The following is a 21615-nucleotide window of genomic DNA, read 5'->3' as shown; positions in this document are numbered from 1 at the left end:
AACGAAAATATCGACTGTCGAGGATACGACACACCGGATATTTTCTAGTAAATTCCGTGAAATCGATTTCCGCCGGTGCACGATTGTAATAAGGGATCGATCCGCATCGTTGTTTCGCGCGGAGCCGGTGCACGACGCGTGGTGTGGTTACGCTTGGAACGAATAATTTCTCCGCTACGTTTTGTAACGTGTGTACCCTTGAACGCATTCTATTTCGCAGAGCGTACGTATCTTCGTTCGGTTTTCATATTTTCACACATAATGCATATCGGTAAACGAATGCACGACTTGCGAAGTCATTTCCTCCGTCATTAACATATTCGCCACATTAGCATCTCCGAGTCGAGAAGGTTCGGCGCGGAAAGAACGCGCGCGGACTCGGTTGGAGTAGCACCTCGATATCGTCGCGGCGAGAAAAGCCTCCTTGTGGTGTTTTAATAATCGCTTTTTTTTCTCTCTCACTCCCGCAGAGGATGGCCGAGATAGATTTGTCTCCCGCACAGGACAGGGGTGTGTTGAAGGAGATCATCAAGGAAGGTGTTGGCGATGAGACTCCTACGAACGGTTGCAAGGTGAAAGTCCACTATACCGGCACTCTGTTGAACGGCGAGAAGTTTGACTCCAGCAGAGACAGAGATAAGCCGTTCAAATTTGTTGTCGGAAGTAACAGCGTCATCAAAGCATGGGACATCGGCATCGCCAGCATGAAGAAGGGTGAGATCGCTGTGCTGACGTGCGCCCCCGAATATGCCTATGGCAAGTCGGGTAGTCCGCCGTCAATTCCACCTGACGCTACATTGAAATTTGAAGTGAGTATAGATACTAATCGATACCACTGATCGTTGCTTAAGACAAGCTCCTGCGATTCTGCAAAGTTTTATAATGTATTAGTCATTATCTGCATGTAAATTAGCAGTATTTCAACATGCATATTATAATATGTATAATATTCAATAAGAGATACATATATTTTAATATAATTAATTTTATTATACATAAATATTAGAGAACTGTCGATCATATTCTAATATATATATATATATATATATATATATATATATATATATATATATGTTTTTCTAGGTTGAATTGCTTGACTGGTGCGGAGAAGATCTAAGTCCGGGTAAAGATAAGAGTATTCAGAGATTCCAACTTGTTGCTGGCCAAAACTATGCTAATCCGGAAGACGGCAGCACTGTAAAGAGTTAGTATCACGATTTGACAGTCTTAAATGTGAAATACGTGTCATATATTCTCTTCATCTAACAAACTCTGTATATGTCCTTAGTACACTTGGTTGGAAAGTACAATGATGAAGTATTTGAAGACAGAGAGATAGAATTTATCCTCGGAGAAGGAGAAGATGTAGGAATTGTGGAGGGTGTAGAATTAGCGCTGCCGCGCTTTTTAAAAGGCGAGAAATCTAGGCTGTTAATTAAAAGTAAACATGCATTTAAGGAGGAAGGAAATCCGAAATACAAAATTCCGCCAAATGCGGACGTGGAGTATGAAGTGGAGTTACAAAATTTTGAGAAGGTAATTGCGATTATTATTAAAGATGGACTTGCCTCTATAGTTCTGTAACTTTCTTAATTACTGAATATTATTTATTACAGGAGACAAGTATATGGTCAATGAAGCCAGAAGAAAAGATAGAACAAGCAAAGATGCAGAAAGAGAAAGGGACGAAGTACTTGACATCCAATAAAATCAATCTGGCCATTAAAGTGTACCAGAAAGTCCCCAAGTATTTAAATGTCGTGACAGATTTCACGGACGATCTCAAAAAGGAGAGGGACAGTCTCCTAGTAGCGGCTCACTTAAACCTCGCTCTATGTTATCTGAAAACCAATGAAAACCTTTTGGCCAAGGAAGAATGTGGCAAAGCTCTAGAACTGGATCCGCAGAATGAGAAGGCATTGTTCAGAAGAGGACAAGCGCACCTTGGGCTTGCATCGCCTGAAATCGCTATTAACGATTTCCAAGAGGTTCTAAAAGTACAGCCGAAAAATACGGCCGCGTCTAAACAAATTTTAATCTGTAATTCTCTTATTAAGAAGCAATTAGCTAAAGAGAAGAAACTTTACGCGAACATGTTCGATAAGTTTGCGCAGGAAGATAAACAGGTTTGTGAGAAACAATAATGTTGAATAACGTTTTTAATCGATACGCGATACCTTCTCTTCACGTAGCCGAGCTTTCGTATCATTGGTGTTGGTCATGAAATTTGTTATAAACATTTAGCTATTTGAAACTGAAATGTTCTCTGCAATGCCCAACAAATACACTTGAATATCGATCATTCGTATTTTAATATAGAAAGTATCATGCAATATCATAGGCTCTGCATTTTGTTATAAATATTATGAATGATATAAAGGCTGATTAATTTAAATAAATTCAAATAAATCGTAAAAATTAACTTGTCGATTGTGTTTGCGTTGGACCATAAACCGTTAGTAATCTCACAGAAGGAGGAGCAAAAACTGAAGGAACAGCCAGATGTGATGCGCGAGACTCTAGGAGAATGGGGACAGGAAGAAAGACCCGGAGGCAGAGACGCGACTGCCTTTGAAAAGGAAAATCCTAACATACTCATGCTCAACGCTAATGGTTCTGGTGAATTCAAAAATATGTAAACAGTGGCTCTTAGAATGTTCTTTCTCTTTCGTTACACTGCCCCGCGTAACTGCCAACGAATTGAGGTCCCGTCAATCTTTATTTTCTGTGCCTTCTAAGAGTACTGCTATCTTTTACAAAAATTGAAAATTGCATGTTAGATGTACTGAAACGTCAAGTGTTTAATTTTAACGCGTAGAATTTGTGTTGGTCAACATATCCGAAAGTTTACTGTACTTAAACATCCGCGTGGCGTTAATTACAAAAATATTTTAAGCATACTGTCCCTCGAGGAGTTAAATGCATGTTGTTCATATTGTTATAAAAATACAATTTTATCAATGCAGTACTTTTTATAAATTTCCTTCTGTAAAATTATGTGCACCAATCACGAAATTGTATCTCAAGTCATACTATTCCATTATAATGTAGTGCCATTGTTTAAACTTTAATACGTCGATCATTACTGTGTATATTGTAGATTTAGAAAAGAATTGATGAATTAATATGCAAATAGTCTTTCGTGAATGAATGCGCATGGAATCAGAAATTAAGAGAACCATTTGTACATCGGTATAAAAGGAATATGTAAACTTGATGATGTACACCGGTTACAATTGTATAAAAATAACTTTCACAGCGATATACATTTCTTTCTTATGTCATCTGCACTGATTCGTGAATTATGTACGACGTTATAGAACTAGAAAAGAACATTGCGGAATTAAATATAAGAAAATGTGATGAAAATTCAAATGTCATTCCATTAGATTGTCATATCGTAATCTCTAATCCCCTTACCCATAATTTCTTATCGGTAAACGAAGTTGATCTTTCTCAATAAATTAGATAATACAAATTTATGTATCATGTATTTTATATATGACAAACTTACATAGAATATAATAGAATTTCTAGCACAAAAATTGATTTTCTCATATCTCGGAACCAAAACAGTTTCTACTGTACACAAAATAAGACGTCTATATTATTTCCCTTTTACATAATGTTATAATAAAATGCTTTTGCGACCCAAATTCTCTTGAAATATACATATATAACTCTTTAAATACGACGTTGCATACTTTAATATAGTTTACGCTTAAGATTTCTTTTTAAATATTTATAAACAACTATTGCTCCAGTTTGAATCAGTTATCCTTGACCTCCTTGACTGACGCAAAGTTAACCAGTGATTGTAACGTCCAATAAAACCTATCTCCTATCTTTCGATATTTTAATAGACTTTAACTCAGGTCAACTTAGTATCTTTCGATGTTTTAATAGACTTTAACTCAGGTCAACTTAGTACAATAGATATCTTAACAACGACACGGTTGACAGATATGTGATACGCGTAACAAATTGTCGTTAATTCAGAATATGTCGTTAATTAAAATTTTTAATAATTTTTCTGCTTTGAGAAAGTTTCGCCAACGTATTTTGCAGCATAGAATTTGCGATATAAAATGTATAGCGACTTTAATCATCAAAACGTAAAAATCTTGTACGCCGAGCATTCTTTGATATACTCGCTAAGTAAACGTTCAACTGGAAAAGTAAGCTTCCTCAATTGTCTAGACGTGTCGTCTAGACTTTCTGATATGTTATCTTCGTTATTAGTACATTACACATATGCACACACGTGGATGCCCGCAGGGATGGGCTCACGATCATCCGAGCCATCGTCGAGATCGGGACTTTTGCGCAATGCGGCGTCGACCGCCGACTGGCGTTCGTCCAGCGTGAATAAAAATCCGGATTATGCGCCGCGACCGCATCTTTCGTAAAAAATAGAATGACTTGACAGAAAAATCGTAATGGAAAAACGGGAAAATGCTCAAAATTACCGCGGGCATTTCACATTCAGCGATATTTCGCGTACGTTTTGGAACAGATGAGGGACATCCCTTCTCGTGGAGAATCATTGTCTCTGTTATTAATTCAGATCGAGATAAACTCAGATTTGTTGCTTTTGTTATTAATTCATGTCGGGTCTCTGATAAATTTCGGGGCAGGTGGGATTCTTTCGAGCGGCGGATCAATGTTTCTCTCCTGCATTTCTGAATCTCGGGAGAGATTCGCGAGGAGAGATCGCGACTCTGGAGGCGCCCCCGAGACCGCACCGCCCTGGTTCAATAAGGGGCGACAGAGAGAGGGACGAAAATAGCTCCTCTCTCTCCCTCCCTCGAGCGGCGTGTCAGATGTGCCATGCCTGGGTGGCACCAGCCAGTGCAAGAACGTCCGCGGTCACGGGTTCTCCCCACAGTGTATAGCACGTCTCGCGGTGCGTCGACGAGTATAGTGAGCGGAGTCCGGGACAGTCGTCTGCTAGATTCGAGGCCGCCGAGGGTGGTCCACGCGCCGTCATGCCGAACATAATAAATGACATAAAGCTGGACTTTAAGGACGTGCTGCTGCGCCCGAAACGGAGCACGCTGAAGAGCCGTTCGGATGTGAGAGCCTTTATGTAATTGGCGTGTTAATTCGGAATTCGCGTTCCTCGTCGCGTCCGGGAATAATTGCATGCGTGTCTCCGGCGAGAGAGAGGAAAGAGAGCGAGAGAGAGAGAGAGAGAGAGAGAAGAGAAAAAGAAAAAAAAATACGACATTATCCACCACGCAATATCGCGGGACATACCAGAGAGTGTATTTCTCGGGATACAATTACGCTTGGATTTCAAAAATTCGATCGCTCGAATTCGACGGATTGCACGCGTTGTGTGCGTGCAAGTCGATTACGCGCCGATTGCAGAATGTTCGCGTTCGCGCGATCGCTGGTCGAAGCTCCCGAATTTATGGTCCCTCCTCAGGCGCCCAAAACCATCTCTATATTGATTTAATTTCTCACGAATACGGCCGACTTCCTGTCGGTTGATCGTCCGGCCCGCCGTCTTACGTCGACAGTGCCGATTTTTATTATACGTCCCGCACATTTCTATGAGAAAATTCACGTAAATTAAAGATTAACAAGAGTGATTTATATCGTTGCATTTTTATGACTATACACTGTAATGAAATTGTTGGTGATATTTGCACGTATTATGTCATAATGAATTTTTTAATTTTATTAATTTAACACACACTTCTGTTCTACGTAAAATTGTTACTCTTTTTATATCTTTGTGTGTGTGTAAAAATATAAAAAGTTATACACATGTAAAATAATAATCTAATATAATTAAATATATATATATATATATTTTTTTTTAAATATATTTATATAAAATATATTTAATTCATATATATATATATATATATATATATATATATATATATATATGGGTGTGTGTGTGTAGTATGAATTAAATATTACTGTCCTCAACATCTGTCTCAACACTTAAATATATAATAAAAATAATATCAATATTTCCTTTGACTCACATTTCAGGTAGACCTTTTCAGAGAGATCACATTTCGCAATTCCAAACAAACATACAGAGGAATTCCCGTGATGGCTTCTAATATGGACACAGTTGGCACGTTTGAAATGGCAAAAGCTTTATCAAAGGTAAAAATCCATTTCGGAATAAATATCAAAGTTTTTCCTTCAATGAATTTGTCAGATTTTTTAACGGGCTCTCTTTTTCCTCATACATAATATCTGCATACATTAAACAGATATAAATCAAAAACTTTTCGTATAACAAACATTAATATGCGATCATATAAATAAAATCGTTCTGATATGATAATGCGTTGTCTTACTCATTGTGCACATTCTTTTAGCATGGTCTTTTTACTACGGTTCATAAATATTATACCGCAGATGAATGGAAAGGCTTTGTCGCGCTAAATCCCGATTGCGTAAAAAATGTAGCGGCCAGCTCGGGGACAGGAAACGAAGATTACGAACGGCTCTCGAGCATTTTGGAAGCCGTGCCGGAATTGTCATTTATATGCCTGGACGTTGCGAACGGATACTCGCAACATTTTGTGGAATATGTGAGAAAAGTAAGAGCGCAATATCCGAACCACACTATAATTGTAAGTACAATCGAACGTCTTATTATCTTCAGTATAGAAATACGATCGGTCGGTCGGTGATTTTTAAGCGTCGCTATCATTCAATCGCTAAATACGTATACCTCGTATTTAAACATAAAGATTAATTGCTGCCGCTACAGGCAGGAAATGTTGTGACAGGGGAAATGGTGGAGGAACTAATACTCTCAGGAGCGGATATAATTAAAGTAGGAATTGGCCCGGGTTCTGTCTGCACAACGCGAATGAAAACCGGCGTCGGTTATCCGCAATTGAGCGCCGTGATTGAATGCGCGGATGCGGCGCATGGCTTGAAGGGCCACATCATCGCCGTAAATATTTATTATTACATTCTCTATCGCAATTGGCACGAATGTAATCGTAGACGTACCTCGCTTTCATCTAACGTATTAACGTGTTTATTCCTCAGGACGGTGGGTGTACCTGTCCCGGAGATCTAGCGAAAGCGTTCGGTGCCGGCGCGGACTTCGTCATGGCGGGTGGAATGTTCGCGGGTCACGACGAATGCGGGGGCGAAGTTATAGAAAAGAACGGAAAGAAGTTGAAACTTTTTTACGGTATGTCCTCCAATACAGCAATGAAGAAGCACGTCGGTGGTGTTGCAGACTACAGGTGAGAACTGCGACAACTGTCGTAGCGCTACAAACAAGTATACGTGTGTCAAGATGATTAACGAAAAAATTTGCCCCGCACTTATTTCAATGCGTAGATCTTCAGAAGGGAAAACTGTCGAAGTGCCTTACAGAGGTTTGGTCGAAAACACTGTGCTGGACATATTAGGCGGCCTAAGATCCGCCTGTACTTACACAGGGGCCGAACGTTTGCGCGAATTACCGCGACGAGCGACGTTTATACGCTGCACGCAACAATTAAATCCCATGTACGGACCTCCCCCAGAAATGTAAAGCTTATGATTATTAAATTAGTAAAAAAAAGAGGCTTAGGAAAGAAAGTTTTAAACGCCAATATTTGTTGATCGCGTATTATTTGCTGGCAAATAATATTTATATATATGGGTGAAAATGCAGTCTTGTAAAATATTTACCACGCTGTATCGTGTAATGACGCGTTTAAGTATTACGAATTAATCCTTAAGTATGCTCAAATGTGGAAGAACGTTATACAATAATCCTTCATGCACAAATAAAGAAATTTCGTTACATTAAGCGCCGTTTTATATCATTGTAGTTATCCTCTTACGAACAATCATATATCAATCTCCTACAGCAACAAATCGATGCTTTAATTATCTCCTAATTTAATTATCTCTAATTACATTTCACATTTAAACAACGAATGGGCAGCATTTATACACTTCGTTGTTCTTTTTATTATGAAATATGAATATGCATATATATTTTACAAACCTTGTACGAAATGTGCACTGTATCTACAGTAAGCTCTACCTATTTAGTACTTTACAGAAATTTTATTTATAAGTGGAAATCTTTCGTACGTATTTGCTATTTACTTCTCTTGATCAGAGAAACTGGAAAGTTCTCTGTTGCACCTGTTCCTGAAACATTCGCCAATGTTAATTAATTATGTGCATAAAAGTATAAAAGATAACAGGAAAATTTCAACTAATAAAAGAAGATCGAGTAAACGCAAAAAAGAAAAAAGAAAATATTATTGTGCTATTATAACGAAACAAAAATATAATTCACGAGATTTATAGAACCGACTAGAAGTTATACTAGAAGTTTGACAATGTAATTGATTAAGATACTTGCCAACAATGTTAATATACGAAGTGGAAAACCTCCCTATTAATATATTCTATCATAATTCCTATGTTATAATCGCAATAAATAGATTTCGTATACGACGTCTGTGAAACTTGTATACAAATAATCCTTCTAATAATTAAACGTGATATGATGCATGTATAAGTTCCTGGTTTATATCTTATATATCTTATCATATTTTACCATTCTAATTTTATTTGATAATTAATGTCAATGCAAATGATAAAAATATTATGAACGTAATTTGTAATTAAAAATTTCTGCAAAAAAATATCAGACAATACATATTTATGATAAGTCTCGAATATGCACGTACCTATCCATAAAACTCAAAGTAACATAAAGGAGAAAAATTATATAATTATTCGATATATTTTTTTGATATCTTATTTGAAATATTTCTCAAGCAACATAACATATTGTAAATTTATTATATAAGTACCTTTTAATTAAATTATAAATATATTCGAAATGATGCCACAAAATATACCAAATGAAAACATAAATTTGTTTTATTAACAAATATTAATGCATGGAAAATATATAAATACTAACATAAAAAAAGTATTGTTACATGTCTAGATACATTTTTTTATATTATACATCAAATATATAAGTAACGAGGCCAAACATAAAATTATTATTAATTTTGAAATAATTTCCTTTTTATTTTAAGGAACGACGAAACTTTTGAAGATATCTTTTAAAAGTTATTCATGTGTTTCCTGATGACATAATTGTATAAACATAAGCATAATATTAATGTAATTTTATATTTAAAAAATGGATGACTTTCTAATATTACAACCAAACTGTAGTTCAAGATATAATTGAGTTTCAACGCTGTGTAATTTTCAATATCATACTAAGTGTGGCTTGAGAAAATAGTAATATATAATTATTTATTATTCCTACCTAGCTTTCAATTGTAACGGAGTAAAATTACTGTAACAAAATACTAAGATTTTCATTAACTTTCTTTTTCATCGAAGAATAAGTATGTAGAAATACATGGAGAATATATGAAAGTTTATATAGATATTTTACTATTTATGAATACAACATATATCTCTAGAAAGATTATATCAGATATTAGATGTATTTCAAATTTCATCTCTTCTTATTCAGTAGTTAATGCATTATTTTATATAGAGAATGTTTTAAAAGTTGCGTATTGTAGACAAGAAATATTAAAGACAAAATCGAAAAGTATAAGTCCCAGTCTACAATAGGTGTTTCAAGCCCTAAGCCCTAAGAAATTGACCAATCACAGTAAATTATTCTCCTCAAATTCAACTATGATTGAACAATTTCTTAAGGCTTAGGGCTTAAAACACCTATTGTAGACCGGGACTAATGGTTACATCATTATAGGGAAGCACATCGATATTGTATATGTATAATGGACTAAAGTTCTAATTAAGATTGTGTTGAAAATTGATTTGCCATCAATGAAAGATCAATTTTACTTCACAATCTCAATAGTAAACTTTATCCCACTTAACATGAAAAATAAAGATCATGCGAAAAGAATCGTGTGCAATACAGTTTTTGCTGAGGTCTAAGTTTATCAAAGAATTTATAACTACGATAAGAAGCTTCCCATCTTCGATATTCTGTATCCACTTATGAAAATGAATTGAAGCATGTAATAAAGAGATGTACAAAAATTTGAAATATTTTACATATGACTAGTTAAAGTCTTTTGATACTTAATTACTCGGAAATAAAGAGCCAATATATTTCGTTATGTATATCGTATAAAAACACATGTAATACTGACTAAGCAATGTTTAGAATGTTGTTAGTAAATTATATTCCACGTTATGAGTTATATATATCCCGTCCGACTAATCTCCAGTTCGCAGGTCCTGATTCCTTTGTATACATGTAGATTAATGCTGAATGAAACATTTTAAACTGTAGGATGTCCCATGCCACGACATATTGTAGGACGGGTAAACCTCTCTAATTGGCTGCTCCAAATATCTAAAAATAGTATTGGTATTTCACGAGAAAGCAAAAGAAAAACCAAAGTAACATTGTATTTAACACAAGTGCAATAGGACATATGCATATATAAATGTCATATCATGTATCTTTCGTATACATAAGTAGAAGAACTTTCATGGATAATGAAAACACATGGCAGCTGCATCAATTATATAGCATTTCGTATATAGTCAAGAGTTTTATATAGTTATAATAAAACACGAGTGTCTCAGGTAAATAAGTGTCTTATCAAGGTATATATAATAATCTAATATGATAAATATACTAATATATCGTTCATAACAACGCATTTATAAGGATATAGTTTAACAAGTTTAATGACAGAGAAAGAGTAAGAGAAAGAGTAAGATAAAGAGAGAGAGAGAGGATGGCAATAAAATGGTACAGATGTCGATCCCTCGTTCCACTTTCTGACCCGCTGCTTCACCTGCCAGCTTCAACTTATATTACAATAATACATGTTATGGAACAAAAATACATACAATAGTATAAGTAGAACACAGACATCATATTTATACTATATTATAATATTAATTGCAATCAAACTTCTCTTGTTTGATACTTTTTGTTACTTAAACTTAGAACGATGGGATATCCTATAGTATATGTATACGTGTATATATAAAAAACACAAAACGTTTTATAGTATAAACAGAATATAATCGATTCTCATGACATTCTCAAAGATATATGAAGATTATGAAGCAGTCAACTATTTATGATAAAAGTTATATGGAGATATAGCAGATATTAACCGCATCCCGATGGAAAGCTATCTGAAAACTATCTGAAATAAACAAATAATTATGGTAAAAAGAGATGACCCATATACAAAAAGAACAGATTTTATTTCAAAGGTGTAAAATGTATCGTTATTCAAATATTCGCATGAACCACGAAATTATCAAAAATTTCATGTTTTGCAAAGTTTAAATCAAATTCCCTGAAAGAGGTTCAATGATTATAAGTAAATAACATTTTCTTATTCTTACACCATTGATTTATAATATGTCGGAATATCAAGCCAATATAAAAATGAGTATTAAATATAATTAAATAAAAATAATTAAACTATTAAATAAACAAAATTTTCAAATAGACAAGGTATAAACAAGGTATAAACAAAACAACAGGCATAAACAAAATAAAAATTATGATTACTTCTTTTGATGTTAAATTGATATATTTCATCAATATATAACAACACTCAAATTTATATTAGCTTAGTATAACAACTATAGCACTTAGAAAATCATATAAATTTAAACTAATCATCATTCTTTAAAATGCTAGCGCTACCAAACAAGTTACTGAACTTTTAATCATCGGAATTAAAGTTTTTGCCAAAATAAAGATCTATAAATTTTTTTATGATAATCAATTTGATTTAATATATCGTTAAAACTTTATGCTTTATATAATTTTCCGTATGCTCATTCATGTTTGTTGCGCTAAAATTTACTTACAGCTTGCCTTTCTCTCAAATGGAAGTTTAATTCTCAGAAGTAGACTGTGAGTAAGGATAATTCTGATATCCTGTTGGGAAAGAAGGATTTTGCTGCCCCGTCTGTGGTTGAGAATTAGATCCAGCATTCGCTGCGTAATAACCAGTTGGTGCGGAGCCAGCGTTCATTGTTGGATAACTTCCATAAGCTTGAGGGAACGCGTTAGGAGTGGTACCCGGTGGACCAGCCGATTGCCCCTGAAGAGTCTGCATTTGTTGCTGGGTCATTTGGTTCCCTTGCATTCCAAGCTGCACAATATTATACATGATGTTAAAATACAACAGCAAACAACAATATTGAGCGTTATATTTTGAAGGAAATACCTTGCCCGCTTTCATTTGAGCTTCGATCGCTTCTGCTTCCTTTATTTTACCGATGCTTCTGTAATATTCTGCCCATTGCACGCTATAATCTGCTTGACCACCATTTTGCGCGGCACCTGCCTGCTGTTGCGGCTGCGTCTGTGGCTGCGGCTGTTGATTTGGCCCAGCAGAACCGGGTGTCGGTGGATTAGACTGATTTTGCGAATTACCTGAAACATTTTATTTCATTAATTTTACATAATAATCTAAAAATCATGCTGTAAATCTCTCAGTAAAGATTTCCTTGTGATATAAAACTGTAAAGATTTTTACCTCCTTGCTGATTATGATCTTGCTTTCCCTGTTTCGCTTGTTGCTCAATCATGTCTGCTTCTCTGTGCATGCCTAGTGAACGATAATACTCCGCCCATTGAGCACTATAGTCTGGCTGACCAGTCTGTGGATTGACTTGTACAGGAGCTTGATTAGCATTGCCTGCAAGAGCAAATGTATCGCATAACAGATTTGAAACTTACCTTCTTGCATGCTATAAGGAATCATAAAGCCATACATACTTCCGTCGTTGGATTGTGGTTGATTTGGCCATGCTTGATACCCTGTATTCCAATTTGGATTGTATCCGACTGCTCCTTGCGCTCCAGCATATGAAGAACCAGCTGGACCCTTTAAATAATAAATAAAATGTTATTGAAAAAATATCTTATATAAGAATGGTCATCAAGAGACACGGTGGTGTCTCGCACCAAGTACGCGCGGAGTACCCGAGATTTTGAGACAACGAGTGAACGGATCAAGTTCTAAGTAGGTATATATATAACTAACCATCCCCAGCTTTTCGCTGAATATTCTCTTTGCGTGTTCAACTTGTTCAGGATTTCCTCGAATAATGAAAATCTTTTCATTCTCATTGCTCTGATTCCTTCTATCTAACTCACAGTGCGCTCCTGTCTGCTGATTGATCTGTTTGATAGTTTCACCACCTAGAATAAAGATTTTAATGCAAGATAATTAATTTTAAAGGAAGAACATCATCATTACATACTTATTAAATAAAATCAAGAATAAAATTACTAAGATTTTAAATCAATAAGATAGGAAGCTTTAACAACGCACATATATATGTGCAATTAACACATTTAAATTAACATGTGAATAAAGTAAAACCTTTGCCAATTATAATGCCGCATTTGGAAGAAGGAACGGTAAACGTTGTTTCAATTTTATCTTGCATAGGGCCGCCTTGTCGTCTATCCCAACTCCCATACTCATTTGGATTGCGATTGCCACCAAAACCATTACCCCTCAGGCCACCTCTGCCACCTCCCATATTAGTTCTACCATCATCTCTTCTCTAAAAATAAGGAAGTTAACAATAGATTTTCTGCAGTTAAAAATAAATAAAGAATATTGATTACGGTATTAGCTCGTGGACATATATGCATTCTAATATAATTCTAATAAAATAATCGTAAACATATCAAGATATATACCATGACGCTATCAATCAACTCCTGAATTCTTTGACGAGCCTGTTCAACAGCTTGATGCTTTCCTGACAATAAACATTTTCTATCGCCAGGGCCGTCTTCTCTTCCTTGTTGGAATTGAACTTTAGCTCCGCTTTCAGCTTGTATCTTTTTTATCATATCCCCACCTTTACCAATAACGACACCAACTGCGGCTCTTGGAACAAGTACCTATGTCAAATAATAACTTTATAAATTTTAAAGATAAAAATATGTATCTCTCTATTTCTCTTTCTCCCTGTACAGTTAAATTTTAAGTCAACAAACATTTTTAATTACAATCGCTTGTGACATAATAAAAATAATTATTAACCTCTACTCCATCACTATTTGCAGGACCATGATTAAAACCACTATCATTAGAATAGTTTCCTGTCCTTTCGGTACCACCACCACCCCCACTACCACCTCTTCCTCCTCCTCCTCCTCCTCCTCCTCCTCCTCCTCCTCCTCCTCTATGAAACATTTGCATTTCTTTTTCAGCTATTAATTCATAGACTAATTGCTTTGCATATTCAACTTTCTGGGGATCTCCTGTTATTCTACAGAAAGACACAGAACTTTAAATAATTATGCCATATTGCCTCGGTATATAAAATTGAAGGACAATTGTTTTTACATAGAGGAAAGATTATTTGTCTTACCTCAAAGGTTTCTCTTGTTCCTGAGATGGCCCCTCCTGAATAACAACCATCTTAGCTCCAGACTTCTCTTGAAGTTGCTTTATAGTTTCCCCCCCTTTGCCGATTATCAAACCAACTTTAGGACCTGGAATCATTATTTCAACAAATCCTGGATGTCCCATCATTCCGCTGCCACTGCTGCCACTCATATTCATATCGCCGATTCCCTCGCTTCTGCTCCTTTGATTTACTATTGACAATACAAGCTCCTTCGCACGACTGAAACACATAAAGTACGGATGTACAATACTTTTTCAACTAAACTGTTTTACATGTGTCAAAAGATTTAATCAATGTACAACAATCAAGTTTATTTGCAACACATAAATATGCACTAATATCTATTGCGGATCAAAATTATACATCACATTTGTAATATTTCTCTTTTCTAATGATCAAAGTTTTCAAACGGTATAATAAAAAGTTTCAAAGATTTTGTATCAAAATGCCATGTATAGGTATCAAATTGCCATATATAGATTTAATCATAAGCAGTTTCAAATAAATAAATAAAATTCTCTTCATGTTGTGATTAACACGTCCCCATGCATATCCTATCCTCCTTCCTTCCACCTTTCTCTTTCTCCATACCCTATTAAAAGCAAAAAACTATTAGTAAATACAAAATTATTAAATCAAAAGGTCAACTCATTAATCAATTTTCAATGGTCAGAAATTATGAAGCTTATAGAAAGTCAAGTTTGAACCCGCTATTGGCATCCAGGAGCTAAATAAAGATTCTGTAAAACATTTCATAATTTCAATATGCAAAAGCATATATCCTACATTTGTGAAATGCATGTTAGGATGAAATTGTAGCATATATAAAATATACTAACATGTAAGCTGTTATCAGAATCAATCGTAACCCAATTCAATCACATTTTCTAATAAATAAGATCGTATAAAGCGTTGTGCAATATTTATACGTCGTCATAACATCGCAGTTTGAAATGATTTTTCAATTGTTTTGGGGGAATGTGACAAGATGGGGAGTGTGGTGAAAAAACATTCGCGCTTAAATAAATTAGAATGTGAAATGTCCCTATAAAAATTTAAGGAGGATAGCAGATTTGCTTGGCTGATTTATAAATAATTTTGACTAAAAAAGTACTTTCCAGTCTATAACTTTAAAACTTGAATCGATAATCATACCCCATTTCCATAAAAGACAAACATTCAAGGCCAACAGACAAAAGTAAACTCTTATCATTCATTGTGTGGATATAAAGTCATGGTATTGCATTGCATACAAAATAGTTGAAATTAACGAAATAAGAAGGGAAAACAAGTTACTTGACAGCTTCTCGTGAACCAGTTAGCGTGCAAACACGCTCAGGCAGCCCACCACTTTCCGGTGCCATTTGAATCTTACATCCTGTTTCGCTTTGCAATCTTGTTATCTGTTCTCCACCTCTGCCAATTACTGTAAATACATTATTATCACTTAAACGTAATTATATATTTATTATATATATATAATGTTCCTACTGTTGCATTTCAATTATGAGAATCAATTAATACAACAAAAACAATATCCAAATTTGTTCCAAAATGCAACAGGATTTTGTATTAACACAATATAATAATACTTAGACTATAAAATTTACATGGTAATATTATAAATATGTCACAATAAATGATAAACCACAGCTAGTTCTTAAATCATTACAACGGATTGTAATACAACATATTGCCGAAATTTGTACAGAGAATATGCCAGTGACCTCTTCTATAATTTTACTTACTTAAACCGACCATTTTATCTGGAACTCTGATGTCTTCGTTGCATATACCACCTAAATTGGAAGAAACTTGCGGTGGTCTGGCTCCTTGACCAGCCGCATCTCCAAGGGAATTGCCAGCGGGTCCACCACGAATACCTATCAAAGGATCTACTACTAACGATGCCATTTTCTTAGCCTCTGGCTCTGAAAACGCAACACGTAAATGCACACGTTAATACAGAACGCAGTCTGCAAAGTGGATCGTTGGCTCTATCAATAAAATAGAAAAAAAATCTATAAGTATATTTTAAATATTACCTGAACTGTCTTCAAGAGGGCGTTTCAATTTGGAATCCTGATTATTTTGTGCACCACCTGGATTTATCTTTGCGGCAATCTGGAACGATCAAATCGTAGACATAAATTCAGAAGAATGCTTTACTTTCTAAATTGAGTCATCGTACAAGTCATTTCATTAAGTATATTTCAGTTAACCAAAATATCATACGCAAGTATTATATTACACATATATTATACTCTCAGAGGCCAAGCTGATTACCCTCATAAAATAGAAAATTGCTCAAAGTTACAAACTAATCTTATCGCTCTGGGACTAGGAAATTTACAAATGATCAGTCTAGCCCACGAGGCGCTCGTACGTCACGGATAAGACTCTCCCGAATCGTGCCGCGTAAAATAGGCCGATCCGAGAGGTAACAGCCGCGAGTCGCCGCCGCCGCCGCCGAAGGACATGACGCTCTCACTCGCGGGAGACGCGCACGGCCCCCATCGCCGTCATCGACGTCGCCGCCGCGGAGTCGCGCGATCACGTACCTGCTTGGCGCGTTGGAGTGCCGCCGCGAACGCGGTGCTCTGGCTGAAGTTCTGAGGCGGCGCGACCGCTGAGTAGTCACTCATATTGGTGCATGAAGTTGTCGGGACGGGTCGGGGGATTGAATCACGTTGCTGCTGCTGTCTAGGTCCAACGATGGTCCAACGATCCGCCTCGCCGTCGCGGGCTCTGGCGCGCAGACGGAATGGAAACGGCGGCTCGCGGACGCGAGAACAAGCTTTTTTACGAGGCGGCGCGACGCCGTTCGCGAAGAAGGGAAAAGTTTACGGCGAACTCGGCGAGTGAAAGAACCGTACTTTCACGGGGAAAACGGCACGGCGCAAGCGTCCACCATTGGGTGCGCGACCGTTTTAGTGAGGAAACTCGCGCCCTCGTTGTGCCCTCGTCGCGCGATTCGTCGGCAATCGCGGTGACGCGCGGGAAGCCGTCGAGAATGCGTTCCGAAAGTTCTGGCGGTATAAAGGTGAAATTTCATGGGCAGTGAAAAGCAGCAGCAGATTGTACTGATTGGCTATAAAATAGAGAAGTTCTCGAGTTCCTAGAACTTCTCTATTTTGTAGCCAATCAGTACGATCTGCTGCTACTTTTCACTGCCCATGAAATTTCACCTTTAGGCTGCGGTCACATGATGCGTCATGCGTGATGCGGGATAGGCGTCCGCAGTTCAATGGGCGTCCGTCATAGCAACAACCAATCAGAGCTATCCCGCTTGATTTTCGTCCGCTTTTATCTGATCCCGGCGGAATTGAACGTGACAAATGGACCGCTACATTCAAAGATGAAAGATAAATTCTCTGACAATAGTCAAATATTTTTAAATTGTTAATATTTAATATTGCTTGTCGAGGATTCTTTCTTCAGTTCTTTTTTCTTAATTCACTAAACTATTATATCTTTGTCATTTTCATCTTTGTTGTATACTGCTAAAATGTTAATTTATTTTATTACATACTATAGAAATAAAATCTAAGAATCTAATACAAAAACATCAAGGTTTTTTCTCTTATTGTTAGATTGTTAAAATTACGATATCAGTTTAGATTAGAATACGTACGCTCAAAAGTAACAATTATAATAAAATCAATATTGCTCAGTTGACGATTTTTATTGCAGTAAAAGTATCGTGTCGTGCGATACGGTCGCAGTCAGTAACAGCCTAGATTAAAGTGCAATTATTTCCAGTTTATGACAAGGTTTGCACTTATACTTTTTCATTATTTTTTATAAAAACTTTGTAATTCTGCAATCTTATCCTTAACGAATAAAATTCCTCACAGTTATATAAATCATTTGACATCAACTCTTAACGTTTGTTGAACAGTCAGAATATATTATCTTTGCAATAATAGTCGCTAATACGAAGCAAGCGCATGTAACAAAAGAAAAGGGATAACAATAAGCAATTTGACTTGATGTACTTCTTTTATTAAAAATAGATTTATCATTGTTTATTGCAATCCCTTCCCGCACAAAATTAATAATAAAACAATTTTAATACAGTAAAGAAAACATAGGAAATATAAGATAATAGAATACAGAAACGCATAACTGTTAAATAATCACATTTCTTGTTTTCTTACTTAACACAATAATGATATAAGATAAATTATTTCACATTGCATGCCATTTGACATTCAATTATACAATTTCTATAAAAAATATAAATAAACTACTTTCTCTATAATAATCAAGTATATTTGAGTACAAATATAAAATAAATATAAATACTTATAAATATACTTATATTAATAATAAAAATTTCTATCGAATGGAATAGCTTTATTATATTCTCTTTTTTAATATTATCACCTAAAAAGAGAGTCTAACTAATTAGAGAGTCTAAAATATTACATTAAAATTACTGTTAAAAGTATTGCGTCTTATTAATCATTAAGTACATCAAAGCGCAGATCATCGTTAATCCTTATGCCTCTCTGTATTACGTATTCTTTCCACTAAAGCCCGTGTAATATTACCAGGTACTTTTTGATGTTTGCTTATTAAATCTCTAAGACTATCAGCAACCTGAAAATATGTTGAAATATTTTCGAGTGATATTATTTGGAAAGTGTACGACGTGTTTTACACCTTAATAATTATTTACCTTTGTCTGCAACTCTTCGGGCGTAAGACTCCCGTCGTACGGAATAGGTTCACCTACATACGTCACCAGTTTTACCGGAAAGCCACCGTAAATCGGTACAAGAGGAAGTTTCGTCGTGGCATATATCTTCAGCCATATTCTTCTTCCCCAACTTACAGTTCTAAATGCTTCTCTGAGATTTTTCGTAAAGAAAGGAACTATACTCTAATGAGAAACAACCATTACAATAGAATAAAATAAAATAATACAAAACTTTTGAAGAGAACGCACCACTTTCGCATCGAGAGCGACCTTTGCAAAGCCCATCCTTTTTTGCCACATAAGCTCATAATAGGAATCCCCAAACTGAGCTTCGTACACTCCACCCGGAGAAATAGCGAGCATATGTCCCTCTTTTAAAATAGCTGAACAAGTCTGAACTGTGCCGGGTATAATTTTCAAAACGTCAGCGAATATAGACCAACCAGGAATCATGAAGAGAAATCGATCTACCACCAGGCGGATTAGTTTTGAATTGTATAGAAATACTTTGGATGCAAAATAATACACATCGACTGGGATAGCTCCATGGTAATATATGAATAATACTGGCTTGTCCTGTGGAATATTCTCTAAGCCCACAATTTCATATCCTGTTAAAGAATTATACGTGTTATATTCTAATGAAAATCTATAGTTACGTGACGCAAACTATATATTTTCAGCACTGCCAGTAAAAAAAAAAAATACGGGGCTTGTATGGCTCAATTTAAATGCTTTCTAATGCCCAGTGCTTCTTATATAAATAAATTATTAGACTGGGATGTACCATGCCAAATCCAACCGTGTGCGTCCCAGGCAGCTGCAGCCATATGAAGAGCTGCGTCTCGCCATGCAGTACCATAAGCATTTCTTAATCTAACCCTGAAAGAAAAGAAAATGTTTCTTTTAAGTATGCTTTTTATATAAACTATGTGGTATATTTCTTTTATATAAACTGGGAAACTGTTTTGAACACAATTTTGTAAAAAATTATAAATTAAAACGTATGTTATAAGCCAATACATTCACAAGTTTGCACTCGTTGCTTCTAACAGCGAATTATTTCATTATAACAATCGGCTTGATACAAATGAGTTATCTGTTACAGTTAATATTAATAAATTATATTGCATTTGATATACACGCGTTATGTTTGTAACCGATACGTTATATTCAAACCTGTGTAGCTTGTAGATGTACAACATTAAGGCAGTTAAGTACAGCAGCAGCGCAATTACAAGCGGGAGTAGAAATGTTACAAGAAGTGGCATTAGGAGCCATGTCAGCCACAATGTAAAGTCCAAGTCAATGTACTGAACTGCAAATAATACAAAGTACATTCTTTAACGATTGTTAAACTGCATTACTCTTCAAGGTACACATTCTTATAAAAATTATAACAAAAAAAAAACTAAATATCTACTTGTACAAATAAGAAGCGTCATATGTCTAAACGTGCACTTTCACAAATGTTTATTTTTTTTTTTTTTAAGTGTGATGAGGTAACATAATTAATTAAGACAGCGTTATGTTATATTCCTAATGATGACGTGTATGTATCAAGGCTTACGTTAACACAGCATTTTTACCTATAATATCTTCTAGCATTGGCCACAAGTTGTACACGATCGAAAACATGTTTAGTATTTAATTAATACAAAAGGAGACGTGGGACACGAATTAATTCATAGAATGACCGAGCTCTTTATACCCTCGCAGGAAGCACCCGTATACTCATCATTACGACTACGATCAAAGATTTATCGCATCTCTCGCGATTATACAATATATCCGCAGCACGATTAGCATTTATTTAAATTCTTCCAACGAGACTAATCATTAACGTTTTTGCTATTATTTTTTTCCCTATTATATGCATGGTCGGCGATCAATCGGCGTGGATCCGAATCGTTCCGCAAAGTGGCACGACACAAACGTCACCAATTTCAACTTCGCGTGATGCATTTGTAATATATCGTTACTTAAAATGAAAATGAATCGGGTCATTATGCGTGTCACATCGACGTCCCAATTCCGTAATTCATCGCGATGACTAGTCTACAATACCTAGCCGTAACCTTTATTCGGCGACAACAATGTACCGTATGGTACATATGTAATAACACGCATACATACATATACATATGTTCGCGGACGGGGGGACGGGAAGAGTCGAGATGTTTTTCTGTAATGAGTTTCGAACGCAACGATATATCGGAGGAATATCGAAATTCTTCCTTTATTACGCAGAATATTAGGGATACAAAAGCCTGATGTTCTCCCCTGCGACCTGATAGGTACAATTAATTTTAATTATAATATTCAATATTGCTGTTTGTTACATTTTGTGTTATATAGTTATATCGTATGAATCTGTTTGCAAAGAATTTGTATTCTGATTTGTATTACAAAGTGCGAGCCGCACTTTCGAATCGTGCGGCAATTACGTTATGGCGGAATATTTTCGTCTCCGATCTCGGTCTGATTCC

The 21615-nt window shown here is 35.7% G+C and overlaps 4 protein-coding genes across 10 annotated transcripts; 2 read left to right on the top strand and 2 right to left on the bottom strand.

The window, feature by feature from the left end:
- The first annotated feature begins 7 nt into the window (after positions 1–7).
- On the top strand, positions 8–3482 carry Fkbp59 (FK506-binding protein 59kD). 3 transcript variants are annotated; one of them, XM_071781881.1, is made up of 6 exons: positions 8–223; positions 471–809; positions 1084–1204; positions 1289–1536; positions 1617–2126; positions 2461–2598. In XM_071781881.1, exons 2-6 carry the CDS (start codon positions 474–476, stop codon positions 2461–2463), a joined length of 1218 nt encoding a protein of 405 aa, XP_071637982.1. In that variant the 5' UTR covers positions 8–223; positions 471–473; the 3' UTR covers positions 2464–2598. The 3 variants fall into 3 exon arrangements, with proteins under 3 accessions (XP_071637982.1, XP_071637981.1, XP_071637978.1); XM_071781880.1 differs by having other exon boundaries at positions 12–188; positions 2472–3482; XM_071781877.1 differs by having other exon boundaries at positions 14–223; positions 2472–3482.
- A 1351-nt stretch (positions 3483–4833) lies between these two features.
- On the top strand, positions 4834–7789 carry LOC139815179 (GMP reductase 1). Its single transcript, XM_071781882.1, has 6 exons — positions 4834–5075; positions 6010–6129; positions 6348–6605; positions 6746–6934; positions 7033–7235; positions 7333–7789. Exons 1-6 carry the CDS (start codon positions 4989–4991, stop codon positions 7526–7528), a joined length of 1053 nt encoding a protein of 350 aa, XP_071637983.1. The 5' UTR covers positions 4834–4988; the 3' UTR covers positions 7529–7789.
- On the bottom strand, positions 7569–17338 carry Psi (P-element somatic inhibitor). 5 transcript variants are annotated; one of them, XM_071781866.1, is made up of 14 exons: positions 16983–17338; positions 16467–16545; positions 16170–16352; positions 15718–15847; positions 14383–14640; positions 14052–14298; positions 13703–13909; positions 13377–13563; positions 13035–13192; positions 12767–12875; positions 12525–12686; positions 12213–12421; positions 11851–12137; positions 7569–8139 (listed from the first exon to the last, which is right to left on the bottom strand). In XM_071781866.1, the coding sequence occupies exons 1-13, from the start codon at positions 17064–17066 to the stop codon at positions 11877–11879; spliced, it is 2274 nt and encodes a 757-aa protein (XP_071637967.1). In that variant the 5' UTR covers positions 17067–17338; the 3' UTR covers positions 7569–8139; positions 11851–11876. The 5 variants fall into 5 exon arrangements, with proteins under 5 accessions (XP_071637967.1, XP_071637966.1, XP_071637965.1 ...); XM_071781865.1 differs by lacking the exon at positions 7569–8139 and adding an exon at positions 8642–10360; XM_071781864.1 differs by lacking the exon at positions 7569–8139 and adding an exon at positions 10397–11171.
- Positions 17339–18087: 749 nt separating this feature from the next.
- Positions 18088–21242, bottom strand: LOC139815171 (DGAT1/2-independent enzyme synthesizing storage lipids). The gene is made up of 6 exons (XM_071781851.1): positions 20716–21242; positions 20306–20444; positions 19914–20008; positions 19376–19737; positions 19106–19309; positions 18088–19026 (listed from the first exon to the last, which is right to left on the bottom strand). The coding sequence occupies exons 1-6, from the start codon at positions 20762–20764 to the stop codon at positions 18919–18921; spliced, it is 957 nt and encodes a 318-aa protein (XP_071637952.1). The 5' UTR covers positions 20765–21242; the 3' UTR covers positions 18088–18918.
- Positions 21243–21615: the final 373 nt, after the last annotated feature.

This window comes from Temnothorax longispinosus, chromosome 6 (assembly GCF_030848805.1).
Source record: "Temnothorax longispinosus isolate EJ_2023e chromosome 6, Tlon_JGU_v1, whole genome shotgun sequence".
Classification (NCBI taxonomy): Eukaryota; Metazoa; Arthropoda; class Insecta; order Hymenoptera; family Formicidae; genus Temnothorax; species Temnothorax longispinosus.
Note: the sequence above shows the minus strand (reverse complement) of the source record. Positions and strands in the feature narration are given on the sequence as shown.

What these genes read in the sequence shown, in the direction of transcription:
- Fkbp59 (XM_071781880.1), top strand. Translation starts at nt 474, where the DNA reads ATGGCCGAGATAGATTTGTCTCCCGCACAGGACAGGGGTGTGTTGAAG. An exon ending in AGACGGCAGCACTGTAAAGA is followed by an intron (nt 1,205 to 1,288) that starts GTTAGTATCACG and finishes ATATGTCCTTAG; the next exon opens with TACACTTGGTTGGAAAGTAC. An exon ending in TTGCGCAGGAAGATAAACAG is followed by an intron (nt 2,127 to 2,471) that starts GTTTGTGAGAAA and finishes GTAATCTCACAG; the next exon opens with AAGGAGGAGCAAAAACTGAA.
- LOC139815179 (XM_071781882.1), top strand. Translation starts at nt 4,989, where the DNA reads ATGCCGAACATAATAAATGACATAAAGCTGGACTTTAAGGACGTGCTG. An exon ending in CGCTGAAGAGCCGTTCGGAT is followed by an intron (nt 5,076 to 6,009) that starts GTGAGAGCCTTT and finishes CTCACATTTCAG; the next exon opens with GTAGACCTTTTCAGAGAGAT. An exon ending in TGAAGGGCCACATCATCGCC is followed by an intron (nt 6,935 to 7,032) that starts GTAAATATTTAT and finishes TTTATTCCTCAG; the next exon opens with GACGGTGGGTGTACCTGTCC.
- Psi (XM_071781866.1), bottom strand. Translation starts at nt 17,066, where the DNA reads ATGAGTGACTACTCAGCGGTCGCGCCGCCTCAGAACTTCAGCCAGAGC. An exon ending in CACTCCAACGCGCCAAGCAG is followed by an intron (nt 16,546 to 16,982) that starts GTACGTGATCGC and finishes TGATCGTTCCAG; the next exon opens with ATTGCCGCAAAGATAAATCC. An exon ending in CTCAAATGAAAGCGGGCAAG is followed by an intron (nt 12,138 to 12,212) that starts GTATTTCCTTCA and finishes AATATTGTGCAG; the next exon opens with CTTGGAATGCAAGGGAACCA.
- LOC139815171 (XM_071781851.1), bottom strand. Translation starts at nt 20,764, where the DNA reads ATGTTTTCGATCGTGTACAACTTGTGGCCAATGCTAGAAGATATTATA. An exon ending in AATGCTAGAAGATATTATAG is followed by an intron (nt 20,445 to 20,715) that starts GTAAAAATGCTG and finishes TATTATTTGCAG; the next exon opens with TTCAGTACATTGACTTGGAC. An exon ending in TACATCTACAAGCTACACAG is followed by an intron (nt 20,009 to 20,305) that starts GTTTGAATATAA and finishes CTTTTCTTTCAG; the next exon opens with GGTTAGATTAAGAAATGCTT.